Source organism: Sitophilus oryzae, unplaced genomic scaffold (genome assembly GCF_002938485.1).
Source record: "Sitophilus oryzae breed Bouriz unplaced genomic scaffold, Soryzae_2.0 scaffold_1536_pilon_pilon, whole genome shotgun sequence".
Classification (NCBI taxonomy): Eukaryota; Metazoa; Arthropoda; class Insecta; order Coleoptera; family Curculionidae; genus Sitophilus; species Sitophilus oryzae.
This window is the reverse complement of record NW_022146210.1, coordinates 286921-303643: the sequence shown is the minus strand read 5'-3', so window position 1 is coordinate 303643 and position 16723 is coordinate 286921. Positions and strand designations below refer to the sequence as shown.

The 16723-nt window shown below is 32.6% G+C and overlaps 1 protein-coding gene across 1 annotated transcript; it reads right to left on the bottom strand.

Moving 5' to 3' along the window:
- Nucleotides 1-8127: 8127 nt before the first annotated feature.
- Nucleotides 8128-12731, bottom strand: LOC115878901. The gene is made up of 2 exons (XM_030895511.1): nucleotides 12552-12731; nucleotides 8128-9037 (listed from the first exon to the last, which is right to left on the bottom strand). The coding sequence occupies exon 2, from the start codon at nucleotides 8725-8727 to the stop codon at nucleotides 8128-8130; it is 600 nt and encodes a 199-aa protein (XP_030751371.1). The 5' UTR covers nucleotides 8728-9037; nucleotides 12552-12731.
- Nucleotides 12732-16723: the final 3992 nt, after the last annotated feature.

Genomic DNA, 16723 nt, shown 5'->3' with positions numbered 1-16723 from the left:
ATTAAATATCAAAATTATTTAACGTTGCGAACGGTTCACTTGTTCACCATACGTATCTGGAATATATTTGCGAATGGCGATCAACGATACGATGGTGCGTCTAAACCTGGGGAGACGAGCGCGAGACATTCCAAATTCGCTGTGTGGACGAGTCTCGCGAAAGCGTCGCGGGTCAACCCACGGAGCCTCGTTGCTATCCGTCCCCTGTCGGTTTTCCAACGGCCGATCAAAGAAAGCTCGAAAGTCTGGACGTGTTTTTGGTAGGCCCGTCCGACTGCGAGATATTAGCTCTGATTTATAAATTTCGACCATTTAAAATTAAGTAATCTCAAATTTTTAAATCGCACACCGTATGTATTATCATTTTTTCTGATAGAATTTACAAATTTTATGTCACTGATAATTTTTACCCTACCGAAATCCAACATTTCTTTAAACAAATTGAATTATTACAACATCTATTAATTTTAGATATATAACATCAAAAAATGGCAAGAAAAGTTACCGAATTGTACGTATGTATAATCCAATAATAAAATAAAAAATAGGGTATTCCCATTAGAAAATATGTTATATCCGCAACACTGTTTTGAATTACCCTGTATACTCTATAGTAATGTTAAAATGTGCTTCTTAACCTTATCAATAACTTTTTTATTTAACAATTTGTTCCAAAAGTTAAAAACGTATTATGTAAAAAAACGTCGTGTAAGGAATAAAAGGAAAACAGCCAACAGGGGAAAACCGACGATGAATACCATGTTAAAGACCGAATATCATATTAAAGATACAAAATTTATTACTGTATGCGTTATTATTTGACCATCGTTTGTTATATTCAATTGCAATTTAATGTGTTTGGCTTTCTTTCACTATGATCCCACTCGGCTTGTCTCGTGGCAGGTTGGCGTAAAAAATGGATAGAAAATGTTTCGCTCTCGTCTCGCTCTTGTCTTGCTTTCGTCTCGCGCTCGTCTCGTCAGGTCTGGACGCACCAGACTGCCGGAGTGGTGACGTCACGAATGTCAAATTGCTTTCCAAACAAGGTTTAGTTCTTTATATTTCTATTGAGCTCTTCCAAATGACGTCACAAATTAATATAAAATGTAAAAAAACAGGTGATTGCCGACAACCGCCGACTTGTATCTGGTATTTTCAATACGCCTATGATGGTTGCGCATGTTGCAAAATCTGTGAATTTTTTTTATTATAGACATACAAAATTAACTTGTAATTTAGTGAAACAAATCAAAAACTTTCAAACAACAGTTTATTCCCCCCAAAAACGAAAATTTTGAAAATGTATGAAAATTAAACATTTCTAAATTGTAAAATAAACACAAGTATGGTTCAATAATTGGTATGATCTCCTCGACTCGTGACAACTTCTCGGCACCGTCTGGGCATGCTCAGGATAACGTTGTCCATGTCCTGTTGGGGTATCTCATTCCAAGTCTCGCGAAGCGTTAAAAAAAGAATTCTTCTGTTTTCTCTTGGTCTTTCCAGACGAAGAAGCCTTCTGTCAAGCATGTCCCACATGTGCTCGATGGGGTTTAGGTCTGGGGACTGTGCTGGCCATGGTAACACATCAATATTGCTGTTCTCCAAAAATTCCGTTGCAATCCTGGAAGTATGGCATTATGCATGTAAAGAAAGTTGGGACCAATCGCTGCTGCATATGGAACAACAACTGGTGCCAGTATCTGATCCACGTATGATCGACCAGTCAAAAAATTCTCCAGCAAACCTCCCCAGCCCTTAACTGTACCCCCTCGAAAAGAGTGCACTTCCTGGACCTTGCTGAGGCGGTTTGCATTATTAGGCTCTCTCCACACGCGAACTCTTCTAGAATCAGTATAAATTCCAAACCGGGATTCATCACTGAAAAGCACTCTTGCCCAATTTTCATTTTGCTACAAAGAATGTTCCTGTGCGATTGAGAGTCCTCGATTGCCCCATGATAATGGTTGAACTCTCAAGAACAAAAATTAATATGTAATTTCACGATCGATATATTTTGTGTGGGTTAAATTCCAAATGAAAAGTTTGATTTTTAGATCTGCCCTGAAATGAACATGAAAAGGCAGAGCGGAACATTGACAAATTTTTCTCATCAAAAAATACATTATAATATAATTTTGTTAAAAATGTTACTGCAGTCGCATAATCAAACATCGCCGTCGGTACACGGACAACGGCATTACTCAGAGTATTATGTAGAGCAGTAGTCCCCGGATTATATGGTATGGTCAAAGATACAATTTTATTCATCAAATATAAATTACTGTTACGCCGAATTTGATTGAATGCGTTTTTGTTTTGCTTGACGAAAAACTGACACTGCTGCTCTATAAATACACCTGCGTGTTGTAAGTGTACCGACATTTGATTATTAATAGTGACAATGGAATCGAAAAAAAAGCATTCATTTTTACTTAAGCTACAATTTATGTAATAACTAGAACTATCTTCACCGTTTAATGTTGATGTAAACACTAAATCAAATGTAATTGGTTCACTATTCTGCCGTCGGCAGTTAAAAGGCGGCAAGTGACAAAACCATAGTTTCGAGAAAAATGGCAAAAACTTTTCGATGTTGTCCTTCACTAATCAATATATATATACATTCGATTTTATTGTTCAACACTAATTGAAAATACTGTATTTAGTTATTTATAGGTATTTTTAGACAATAGAACAAGTTTTGTTTAAAAAAATGTTGGTTAATTCTTTCTTGTTTCGTTTTCTGTATTGAAATACAGTAAGAAGTTGAAGTTAAAAGGCGGCAAGCGACAGAAAACTGTTCAAATACCGCCTTTTAACTACTAAACCTTTGACGTGCCGCTATTTAGAATCAAGTAAAATATGTTAATGTTTTAACTTAAAAAAATGTAAGTTTTAAGTAACATGTTATTATTAAACACTGTTTATTTTTTAAATTAATAGTCATCTTGCAAATTTTAAGTAGTTTTATGACAACAGTTGTATACTACAAGGAATAATGATAGGTTTAACAGGGTGGTTCATAATGGATTATTCCGTACATATTCTCATACATGTTTTGTTTACCTGTCGTCATTTTATGAACTAGAGAGTTTTTTCGTTGTTTGCTTAGAAATACATATAATAAAAATGGTTAGTTGAGATGTGCCACCTCAAAAATCTTTGGATGCAGCGCTAGTTTGGTGTCTGATTTTTTTTATTTTAACCAAGAGGATACGCCGATGCCTCTCTTCTAAAGCACAAAATGGATGTATGAAAAATATTTTCTTCATAAATACAATAAATCATTTATTTATTGCCAATTAATTCGAAATATATAAATATGAAACAGGTGATAAATATGAGTCAGGTGATCAAGGAGTTCCATGCAATTGGTCCACCTCTTCATATCCCTGAGTTTGCATAATTATGATATAAATCATTTTTTAACATTTCTACATTTCTTTCATTATGGGGGGGGGAGGGGGGTCCATAATGAAAGTCATGTTGAAACACTTTATTGATGCGCGAGTCTCTAAATTTAACTTTTCTAACATGTCTTGAAAAGTGTTGTCTAACGCTTCGTCCTACGTGGGAAACAAAAGGGCGCGATTCGGGTGGTGCGAGCGACGCGTATTTATCAAACATCGTTTTCTTACGAAGCTGTCCTATGTAGAAGATGCAATTAAAAAAACATTTTTCTGATTGTAATTTTTCAATACCTTTATTTAGTGTTGATCATACATTAACTAAAAATCCTAAAAATTTACAATTAAAGGGATCAAAAACTTATACTAAAAAATCAATACCTACCCAAGTAAGCCTCAGCAAACTCATCCTCAAAAAAAACTTTTAAGAATAGCTGGTGGATTCTCCGTGAATAAAAAGTAAGATTTTACAGGCTCATAGTTTCTAACAACCTTTCAGCTGCGGGAACTAGACTTAGCAGCTCACACCACTCGGTATCACAAAACTCAAAAAAGATCTTTGAGTTCGGCAGTTTTTTGTGCTGCTGCTGAATTCGTTAAAACATTTGATTACGACTAATTCCAAATCGTATCTAAAAAAGACGTATTTTTTAGTTTTGATGCTTATATACACTCCTCCAAAAAATTATCGCACCGCTATGTTTTTTTCAATTATTCGTTCATATACAATATTTTCCAAAAAACTAATGGTGCATTTCGGCGTTTTGACGTGCTTCGGCTTTTGCAGCCATAAGCTGAATATCCCGCCTTACTAAAAAACACAGTTTATAAATTTAAAACAAAAGAGTAGTCACAAAAAAAACATAAAAATTCGCTCAGTGTCACCTGTCCTGAAATCCTGTCACCATAGTATGGCCGCCGATCGAATTTCAGCCTCAAAAACAGATCACTGGAGAATATGTGTGTTATGCGTCTCCTCTCTTTCCTTGTCTAAGATCTCGACGCTGATATTTAATTGCTCTATTACCCAGGCGGCTAACTCAATGTCCTTTAAATTTCGAATGTTCCGTAGGCCAAAGATTATTAGGTTATTCTTTCTAGCTAGTTTTTCTATTATTTGTACCCTGCTTTCTAAGTCGTCGACTTTTTAATATCATCTCTTAGCTCTTGTTTGCTGCTTTGTATCAAGAATTTTATCTCTTCGAATTGTTTGAACATTACCGTATCAACCATTATTTAAGAGAATATTAGGATATACAGGGTTGTTCACCACATACGACACGGAGTATTGTAGCTAAACGATGAGATTTTTACAAATTGTAAGTTTGGGGTTCGTTGAAGGACTATTAGAGCTACAATTTAAAAATATCTTTACAAGATACAGAGTGTCCCAAATAAATAAAAAATATCAAAGTTGTATTTTAATAAATGGAACACCCTGTATATTATTACATTTTTAGTTTCTACTATTAAAATAAAGGTAAATTTGATTAAGATTTATTATACTTAAACCTTACCGTTTTTGAAATATTTTCAATTTTGTGAAATTGCAGTAAAAATTTTAAAGCTTCATTTCTCCAAGGGTATCAATGTTTTTAATACTAAATATTTAATGATATTTATTTATTGATCAGTTATTGTGTTGCAATAATAAAAATAATACTACCTTATATAGAGTGCCTAAAAATTTATTTTAAATAATTATTAGCTTCAAACGGCAATAACTTCTTTAATTTAAATGGAATGCCCTGTATATTTTAGGAGAATCAGATGCACAATTAAATTGTCTATCAAATTGTATTATACCATTTTTTACCTATCCCTTCAAGTTTTCGTTGAAAATGCATTTTCTTATAATTTAGACCTCATTTATCAATATATCCATGGAATATTGACATTTTAGATTGTTTGTAAAGCAACAAATGTACAAAATGTACAGACTAGTAATATTATCGTTTTTAGCAAAACGATAATATTACTAGCCCATTTGTATGCAAAAAGAAAACTATTTAAATCTTTATAAAAGAGTATACCATTAACTAAATATAACACCATTATTTCCGCCCATATACTAATTAATTACATCCTTAATTGTGTTCGTTAATAAATTATTATAAATAAATGTGGATTTGAGTCAGAAATCAATATAATAATAATTTATCAAATTAAAGTCTCTGTTGTTATAAATAAGCATTTATTAAAAAATGAAATATCATTTTTAAGGTGTTACTTTTTACCACACTGTCTAATGCCCATACAAAATTCAGTTTTTTAGTATTTGGAGCAATTATTATTAATCAACGCAAACAGTCAGTTAATGTAGTTTGAATACTGGAATCATATTAATTGGTCCTCTTTAACAAATATTTAAACAGTTTTTTTATTTTTTAATGAAACGAATTAGATCGACAATAATAGTATCTGTACTCTTTAAAAATAATCTAAAATGTCAATAGTCCATGGGTATATTGATAAATAAGTTCTAAATGACAAGAAAATGCATTTTCTACGGAAACTTAAAGAGATAGGTAAAAAATGGTATAATATAATTTGATAGACAATTAAATTGTGCATCTGATTCTCGTAAAATATACAGGGTGTTCCATTTAAATTAAACAAGTTATTGCCGTTTGAAGCTAATAATTATTTAAAATAAATTTTTAGACGCTCTGTATAGGTTATTTTTATTATTGCAACACAATAACTGATCAGTAAATAAACTTCAGTAAATATTTAGTATTAAAAACTTTGATACCCTTGGAGAAATGAAGCCTTAAAATTTTTACTGCAATTTCACAAAATTGAAAATATTTCAAAAACGGTAAGGTTTAAGTATAATAAACCTTAATCAAATTTACCTTTATTTTAATAGTAGAAACTAAAAATGTAATAATATACAGGGTGTTCCATTTAAAAAAATACAACTTTGATATTTTTTACTTATTTGGAACACTCTGTATCTTGTAAAATTATTTTTAAATTGTACCTCTAATAGTCCTTCATCGAACCCAAGACTTACAATTTGTAAAAATCTCATCGTTTAGCTACAATACTCCGTGTCGTATGTGGTGAACAACCAACAATATCTGCTAGTCAAATAGATTTTTTTTGCGCTTTGCAACGTCGAATCGCTGTAGTTCAAAAACTGGGTCAGGTATGTATTATTATAATGGCGTGGCTTTTTATACCAAAATTTTACTTTTAAGGATATTTGACGGCTATAGATATGCACTTTTATATTTAAGGGTTAAATGCTTACTTTTGTAGACAATCCTCAACAATTTTTTTTAATTTTCTTCAACTAGGAACACTAAAAAACTTGAAATTTTACACTTTGATTAAACTTTAATTTAACGTTGCCACCGTTGTTTTAAATTAAATTTTACTATTTTTTCAGTAGACTAATCACTAAAATAAAATGCAAGCTTCAGATAAACAACTATAAAGTAAAAAAGCGTTTAATAAATAAAAACATAATGAAACAAAAATCCGTAACTGTAAAATAAATATACTAAAAAATGTTAAATTAAAGAAAAAAATAAAAAAAATATATATTATGACTAAATCCGTGTTCATTTTTAGAAAAAAAAATAATTTTTTCCTAAAGGGCAATACCTCGTATCAATCAAAACACTGCCAGCATATCTTAATAACCTCGCGGAAGGCGTACTTGCTTCCGGCAATGAGAGGAATTTTATCGCCATCTTGTTCAAAATGGGCCAGATAGCACAGTGTACCTTCCATCAGGCCAATGAATCATCTTCATTATTTGCAGTTGGCAGTGCACAATAGTTGTCAATTTCTTCACGCATTTTATCGCGGGCAGAATACGGCTCCCTTGTGGTATCTTGCTGTTCCGGCCGTGCTGCGTTTGCGAGCCTTGCAAAAAGTCCTTCCGCGTCTTCAAAACCTTCGTCAACACCAGCTAAAACAAAAAGGATAGTAAGAGCGACTTGGCGATAAAAATATTCGTATAATGAAACGGGGCAAAGCAAACATACCTTATAACGCCACCTTGAGTGAAAAAGTTTATAATGGGAACTCAGGTTCACCAGGTTCCGTTACAATTAGGTTCCAGCTAGCTCAGTAAATAGTTAAAAAATATATGCACAGAACAAGAGATATCAAAAGGGAGGTGTATGGAAAAACTGTACTGATTGAAAAGTCTAAAATGTACTGGATTCGTTTAATAAATATTAAATTTAAAGTTAAAACAAATTATCAAGATATATCATAAAATGTAGTAAATTTAATTAAAAAAGTATTAATATTTAAATACGAAATAATGAAATATATATATATATATATATATATATATATATATATATATATATATATATATATATATATATATATGTTATGATGCTTCTGGAGGATTTCACTTTTTTAAAAAAATATTTTTTAATTGTAAATTATTTTATTATTTTAATTATTTTATTATTTATTTTTTTATTAAAATTATTATTTAAAAATCAAAAATTAAACGGACATTATAACGTGCTTTATTAAATGCAAAATTATAAGTGTTTTTCTATTACAATACATTGGCTTAAATAAAGAATTGATTTGCTGACACCGTGTGATCGCGGCTACGGCGATTTCCACTGCGGATGGCGCAATATCGCTGATGCGGCGATTGGCAGGATGTGGCCATCGGTGTGCTTGACCGGCAAAGGTGTAAAGGTCGATGGAAAACCAATATAACAGCTCCCATTATTTAAAAAGTTGATGCTGTGCGTCGACTTTTAAAGATGATTGGAGGACACCGTAATTCGAAGGCTTCTTCTTCTATTGGCTCCTCTGGGTGGATGCTGCTTCTTCTTCTGGGCAGGATCTTCCTGAACCTCTGTTGAAGTCTATGAACTTGTGGTTCGGGAGGCGGTGGATCGTTGCCATCAGTAAGACTTAGCGTGGGTGTTCTTCTACGTTGTCGGCACTTGCAACAGATGTAGAAGAGAACTAAAACAATTATTAAAACGATTGTAAAGATGGTTAACCAGTGAAGATGTCTTGAGACAAAGGGTTGTTTTGTCATCTTGTCAAGTTCTTCTGAATATTGGTTGAGCCTATGTTGAGCTATATTGAGATCATCCATGTCTAAATGACTCAATTTAATTGGTTTCAGCTCGGGAATATGAAATTTATCTGGTAGATGTGTGCAGCAATCGAAGGGAATTTTTACAGGGTGGCTTCTGTAAGTAACATTTCTGTATTTCTGTATCGGATGCTTGGAATGTATCCGAGTGCTTCCAATAAATGCGTTGCAATTCGGTTGTAGTCTTAAGAGATAATTTGTTCTTAGCATATAGGTAATCATCTCACGATTTTCACACTTGATTGTTATTGGTATGGGATCGGAGATGGATATCAACCAATAGTTTTGCTCAATTTCTCGAACGTTGTAGTCGGTTGTTAAGAGTAGAGACGTCTGACATGTTCGGGGTAGTTTGTTTGTCTGTCTCAGAAGTTGTGCTTCACAAATAGCATCGCTGTCAATTGGAAACTGGAGTAGATCAGAGCAAATCTTGACATTAGGTTGTAACTGCTTGCATGTTTCTAGATCTTCAGGAAGTATGTACAGTAAAGAATTGTCATCTCGCGCAATAAATTTTATTGAAGTGGATAAAATGGACCCCGTTATGCAATAAGGAACCAACCGACTTCTTTACTGTTTTGAGAAAATCAAGAAAAACGTTTCAGACGGTGTCTTGTATTTAATTAGAAATAAAGCACATTTTAATTGAACAAATGCAACACGCTTTAATTATACTGGCCTAAACCAAGGATTTTAAAACAAAAAAATATTTTTAAATATATTCTAAGTATGAGAAAAACACGTGGTTCCCTTTTGCTTAATAAAAATAAAACTCTGAGAATTTAATGCTAGACCCAAATTAGCATTTTATTTAAAAAATAAACATTCTTATAAAAAAAACAACAAAAAAACAAAACAAAAAAGAAAACACAAGAAACAAAATTATTATCTTTGGATTTTAATTAATATTCCTCTAGATCAAAGTCTAAGTCCATGTTATAGCCATCTATGTCCTCCACAATATTTGGATTTCCGATAAGGTTTTTATAAAAGGGGTGGTCCTCTTCGGGAATTAGATGTAAATAACTTTTTATGTCTTTTAGTTTCGCTTCAGCCACTTCTTTTCCATTTGGCCAAAGAGGTTCTAAAAGTGTAGAAAGGTTAACATTGGGGCCCTTTCCTTTTTTTAATATTAATTTCCTTATATTCGCTTTCATCATTGTAGCCTGCCCTGATAAAAATGCTGTTTTTTTCTTTTTAAAATTTTAATTTCCTTAATATGTAGCCAATTTATTTTCTCTGCCTCACAAGTTTTTTTTTCTATTTACGATGGCCTTTTCTAATTTTTCGTACTTACAAAATCGTCTTTTACCATTCTGTTTATATTGATACGGCGTTTCCTCCTACATGTTCGCATGATGTTAATATAATCCTGCGGAGAAAAAATCTTATTTTGTTTTTTAATTGCACATTCAACATCCCCAAAGTCACTATCATTTGGGAGGAAACTGTGACCAGAGACCAGGAACCTTATTCTAATACTTTTTAAATGCAAAGTCTCCTCTAGAATACATTTCATCATAAGCACCATTTTAATGTTGCGGTTCTGCCCCCGCACGAATCGCTCCAAAAATTAAATTTTCAACACTCTCCGATATGTTATTCATGGCGATATATTTTCTTAAACAGGAGCCTACCTCCTGGGCTCTCTGCCAGCTTCCCCTTCGATCCAAATGTTAAACGTGGATTTTTTTGCTTTCCAGCATAAATGCCGCAATTGTACAACCATAGCTGCCTTTTGTAAAACAAAATATTTGTACTTAGTCGAGGAAGAGGAAGCGTCTTTTGCATGTCGAATGTTACAGTCTCCGTATTTTCATTATTTTCTGCAATCTCAAGATCTAAATTCATTTCTTTTCTTGCTGTTTCTGCTTCTTGCAAATGAAGATCGTGCTCACTTTGAACTTTTATTTTTTCCTCTTCATTTGTTAAACCTTTTATTTTTGCACTAAAAGTGTCACACTTATTGCATGTGTCTTTTTGGGCTTTTTTGTCTTAAATTAAACTTCGTTAGAAATATCTTTTGTAGGATGAAAAACTTACTGGTTTTAAATTTGCAATTTTATAAAGTTTATACATTATTGTCAATGTTGTCCCTTCTTGCAAAAACTCTTGATTTCCTTTTTGTAGATCTGCAATAGTGAGATTTATAGCGTGGAAATTGGTTGATATGTGTAATTACAGCACTTTCTTGATCAGCTGACATTTTGTTATGTCCACCACTACTTAGACCTCGCCGATCTGGTATTTCTAACTTTCTGACTTTGCAAAGCGCCGTATTTATGCGTTTGGTAGATACACGTAAAACGTTGATAAACATATCCCTACAAACTTCCGTTTTGTTAATAAAATATTGTCTGGAAAAGTTTCGCATTTGAGGATTTTTGCAGTCACAAGTTTTTCTTTACAGATGATTCCCTTATGTATGTAGAAAGAAAAGTGGTTTGCACGTTGTAGTCTGCTAAATTCCAATATTGTTGAAAAAAATTCCGCTGCTCCTCTAGCGAAATTTTTTCATGACAATTCGCAAGACATTTGCATTTAAATTCAATAAACTCTTTGGGTTGTACAAGGTTTCCTTTTGCCGTATAATGTCGCTTATTACTATTGGTATATACTTTTCTTAAATGTCTATCCTGTTCTGGAAACTTTCTTTTCCTTCCCCTTCCAGGACGTCCCTCGCTTTTTTTAAAAACAGGCTCATTTTCTGGCTCGCTGTCTGCATTTTTTCTGACGATTCTGCGTTGGAATCAGGCTGGTAAGTTTGATCCCTTATGGAGTCATCAGAGTCTTCCTCAAAGTCTCTATTACATCTATCCATTTTCCTTAGTTCTGCTCTTGGCTCATTATAGTTGATACCATTCTTCCCTTCAACATCTCGTTCCTCTTCTAAACATAAGGGAGTACTAGTTGAAGGAAGTGCCTCCATGTCAGTTGGGGGCTCAAAAGAAATCTTCTTTCTACAATAAGGAATTACATTTTCATTTAAAAAAAAACTGAGATTAAATAAGGAGTTTGGGAATAGTAAACCTACCTGGTTTGTGTGAGTACGTGAAAATTCTGGATAGACCAAAACTTCTGCCACTGGTAGACTCTGGTTGATACCCAGATTACATTCTTCATTAGGATTAGCCTGGTAAGTATCAATCTTTATAAAGTCATCAGAGTTTTTTCGGCAACTATAATATAGTTTTTTTGCCCTAATTGTATGTCTGCTATTGGTTCACTATAGTTTGTATAGTTCTCCCTTTTATCTCTTTGCTTCTCTTCTACATATGAAAGTCTACTAGTTGACGGAACCAACTCCATATTATTTGGTGCCACAAACAAGTTATTTAATTTTAAAATGCTATTCTGAAAATAAATTTGCAATAAGGAACCAATTACATACCTACATATTAAAAAAAAATCACAATAGGAATCAAAATCATTGTACATAATATTGTTTTTGTTCTATAGGTTTTTAAAACAATCATTATAAATTGTTAAACGGATATGATTGTAAAAACAAGTTATTTCACTTTAGTAAAAATTAAACTTTAAGGTTAGAAACATTCAAATAAACGTAAAACTTACCTGATTTTGATCTATTTCAGCTAAAGGTGACTGTGACAATAGTTTTGTATTATTTAATATCTTTTGAACTCTCTGAGAAACTATATTTTGTTTAAACATGTTGCAGTAAATAAACACCGGCTAAAAACACTAAACAATAATACCCGTTACAACATTCGCCGTTTGAATAAAGACACTTGGTTAAATTCGCAAAAGAGACCCAAATAACTCTGGTTCAGACCTGCGCAACGAATAGAATACAGATTCCTGTAAAAAGGATCCAGATGGGTTTTGGATCTTTATAGAAAACTTTTATTTCATTATTTTTAATTTTGCAAATTGGCTTTATTGGCCCGTAGATGGCTATATCATCATAAATATTTGGATCTCTATTGCAAATTGGTAAAGTAACATATTCCAATTAGTATAGTGGTAATATCTCGGTTTTTCAAAAATTGACGGTTGGTTCCTTATTGCATAACGGGGTCCAAATGTGGTAAATACCTGTTCGATTATCCAATAATGGAATAGGAAAGATTTTAAAAAGAGTATAAGTTTCAGGTTCGATTAGAGGAATTTTAAGAACAAATACAATTTTATTTTCTGTTTGATAGGCCTCTAATTCTATTATGTCAAGGTATTGACCAATGTTGGAAGAATATGTCGGTAAAGGTAAATTATTTTTAGAGAGATTTTGAAATATCTTGAAGAGAAAATACTAGATCTCTAGGTGTGATTATAGAACTATGTAGTATTCTTAAACGCGCGAATGTGATGGCATTCAAAATGTCATTAAGAGAATCTTCTAAAAATACATAACTTTCCATTAGAGATTGGCATATGTCTAGAGTTTTTATTTGACTTTCATAAAATGCAAAATCATCGGATAAATTTGACATAGAAGTTTGAATTTCAGCGATGTTTTCATTAAAACTTTCTTCATCGATCTGCAACTTTCTAATAGTAGAATTAAAATTTGATATAACTGATGTAGTAACAGATATTTGACTTTTCAATAAATTTTCTATTTCCCTTTCGTCGCGATTAATTTTGTTAATACATTCATTGTAATAGTCTCCATCTGAAGAGTCTAAATTGCCTGTTATAGATTTAAAAATACTGCCTATACCATTGATTAAGCCGCGTCTTGCTCTTAATTCGTATTTCTTTGTTTCTGTTGTAATTTCTTTAAATTTTAAATTTACAGAATCAGCGATCTGAGTTAAAAGATTAACGTGCGTTTGTATTGTAGGTTTAAATGATATCATTCGAGGGTTAGATTGATCGAATGTGTCTATTAAGTTAGAAAGAATTTTGTCATTATTAGAAATAGATTGTTTTATCGGTTCGAGTTCCTTATACACTAAAAGAGTCCACTTATTATTAGATACTCGGATAGTATCTTCTTCGTGAAAGAATATTCCAACGGTGTTGTTTATGGGCGTGATGAAGATTTGAGAGATTGTTGTTGGCATTAGCCAGAGAAATCTGAAAAGAAAATAGACTATTCGTAGAATGGTTTTAGTCTATCAAAATTTACTTTTGAAATTTGATTTGAATTTAAATTTTTTAATTTTGCGGAAGTTCCATAAAGTTCTAAAATTTCGAAAGGACCATTAAATTTATTATGCGATTTATCTTTTATTTGAGCTTCTTTAACGTATACTTTATTACCTATTGCAAAATTTGGAAGATTTTTAGAGACTGTTTTATCGAATCGAATTTTAGCTTTTTCCTTTTTCTGATTAGTTCTAGATCTCGCTACTTTATAATAGTGTTCCATTCTATTGTTTAAATCACGAATGTACTTAGAGATTAGTCTTTTTGATTATAAAGTGTTTCTGGAGGTCTACTTGATGTATGGCCAAAAATTAACTCGTAAGGGGAAAAACCATGTGTTTTATTCTTTGTATTATTATAGCAAATAACAGAATAGGGTAGTATATTAAATGGATGTTCTTCTGGATGTTCAGCCATATGAACTCGAATCATTTCAGTAAGGGTTGCATGAAATCTCTCAAGTGAGCCATTGGATTGTGGGTGACTAACACTGGAAAATGTTAGCTTGATATCAAATAATTCACAAAGATCTTTCATTAAATTATTGTCAAATTCTCGACCGTGGTCACAGTGTATCCGTAAGGGGGTACCATAGTGTTGGAAAAACAATAAAAGTGTGTTGACAATGGAATGTGCTTTTTTGTCACTAACTGCGTAAGCCTGTGTAAATTTAGTTAGTTCGTCTCGGATAGTTAGAGCATAATTACGAGTAGGAAATTCAAAAATGTCTATATTTATTCTTTCGAACGGGGTCTTAGGAGTTTCCGTAATGACAAGGGGAGTACTGAGATTTTTACGACAGATTTTGACTTTCTGACAAATCTCACAACTTTTTATTAATTTCTCTACATCTTTTGTTAAACCATGCCAATTATACTTTTCTTTTATTCTTTTGATAGTTTCATTTATTCCACGATGTAAATTATTTTTTCCAGTGTGGTACTGATCAAGAATAATAGGAATTTGATCTTGGTCTGGAGTTTGAACAACATTTTGACATATCTTAAGTTTTATGTCGTCGTCAGTAAAAATAAAAGAGAAAAGTTCTAATATCGGTAGCTCTAAATTATTTTCTATACAGTAGGTTTGTGAAAGATCAAAGTTATTTTTTCCTTTATGAAGAATATAAAAAAGATGTTGAACTACTGTTTCATTATCTAAAGGTAACGGAATAATAAAATATTTACGATCTTTAACTGTTTTACTATTGAGAATATTAATGTCATGAGAAGAAACATCTGCATGTTCTTCAAATAAATCGTCTAAAATTTTATTATGTAAATCTTGTAATTTAGTCTGCCAGAAAAATGTGACTATATTTTTATTAGATTTGTCTAATAACTGAGAGTTAGAAATTTCTATTTTAGAATAATCTATAATTGACTTAGTTCTGTATAAATGTACGAATCTATTATATTCTTCAGTTATTGGGTGAGTGTCGTCATTTTCGTCATCATCTGAGTCGGGTACTTGAAAACTAGTTGAAGGGCGGTTATGAATGTCTTTACCTAGGGCTAAAACGGAAATGTTTGATTGAAGATCAGAACAACTTTTAAAATGATTAATTTTTATACGCGACAAAGCATCTGCGTTTTTATTAATTTTTCCGGGTTTGTACACAATATTATAATCGTATTCTTCTAGCTTAAGACGCCAACGAGCTAGGCGACTTCCTGGGTCTTTAATGGAAAATAGCCATGTTAATGGACGATGATCTGTTACAAGGGTAAATTTTCTGCCAAAGAGATAAGGCCTGAAGTGCTTAACTGCCCACACTATTGCGAGTAGTTCTCTTTCTATGGTGGAGTATTTCGTCTCTGCGCTACAAAGTGTTCTAGATGCGTAAGCTATAGGGAGATCTTTCGAAATTGGACCCTGTGAGAGGACAGCTCCGATCGCAAAGGCACTTGCGTCTGTGGTTAAGATAAAAGTTTCGTCGAAATTTGGATATATTAAGATAGGGTCAGAAATAAGGGCATTTCTTAATTCATTAAAGGCGGATGTGCATTCTGAATTGAAAATAAAAGGAATGTCTTTCTGAAGAAGTTTAGTTAAGGGTTTGGAAACTTTAGCGAAATTAGGGATGAATCGTCGATAGTATCCTGCTAAGCCAAGAAAGGATTTAATGTCTTTAGCACACTTAGGAGTGGGAAAATTTTTAATACATGCGACTTTTGACGGATTGGGTTTGACACCATCTTCGGTGATCAGATGACCTAAATAAGCAACTTCCTTTCTTAGGAATTCGCATTTGTCGGGTTGAATTTTCAGGTTAGCTTTGCGAAGACGTTTAAAAACTTCTGTTAATCTTAAAATATGATCATGAATGGTTGCAGAATATACAATAATATCATCCATGTAAACTAAACAGCGCTCATTCTGGATACCAAGGAGAATATTATCCATTACCCTTTGGAATGTCGAAGGGGCGTTTTTTAAACCGAATGGCATGCGAACGAATTCGTAATGACCATTTTCGACTGTGAAAGCTGTTTTTTCGATGTCTTTGGGGTTTATTTCGATTTGGTGGAAACCTGAAGCCAAATCCAGGGTAGTGAAATATTGACAATTACCAAGTTGGTCCAAGAGGTCAGAAATATTTGGAAGAGGATATTTGTCGTCTACAGAAAGTTCGTTTAGTTTCCTATAATCGATGACTATACGCCACTTAGGTTTACCTGACGCATCAAGTTTTTTCGGGACAACCCAAACAGGGGATGACCAGGGTGAAATTGAGGGACGAATAATTTTTTGATCTAACATTTTATTTATCTGTGATTTAACTTCCTCTTTATGAATTTGAGGGTATCTATAGGATCTTGTGAAAACAGGTTTAGCGTTATTAGTGTCTATCGAGTGTTTCACTTCGTTAGTAAAGGTTAGTTTGTCACCTTCGAGATAAAAAATGTCAGAAAAATCAAGACAAAGTTCAGTAATCATTTCTTTTTCTTCAAAATTTAGATGGTCTGTTCTTAATTGATTTTTAATATTTGTTTCTCTATCGAAAGAATTATTATTTTTAAGATCAGGATTAAAATTAAGAATTATATTATTTTTACTAGATTCTGTGTCAAAAGGTTCGATAGTGAAAGTTGAGAAATCG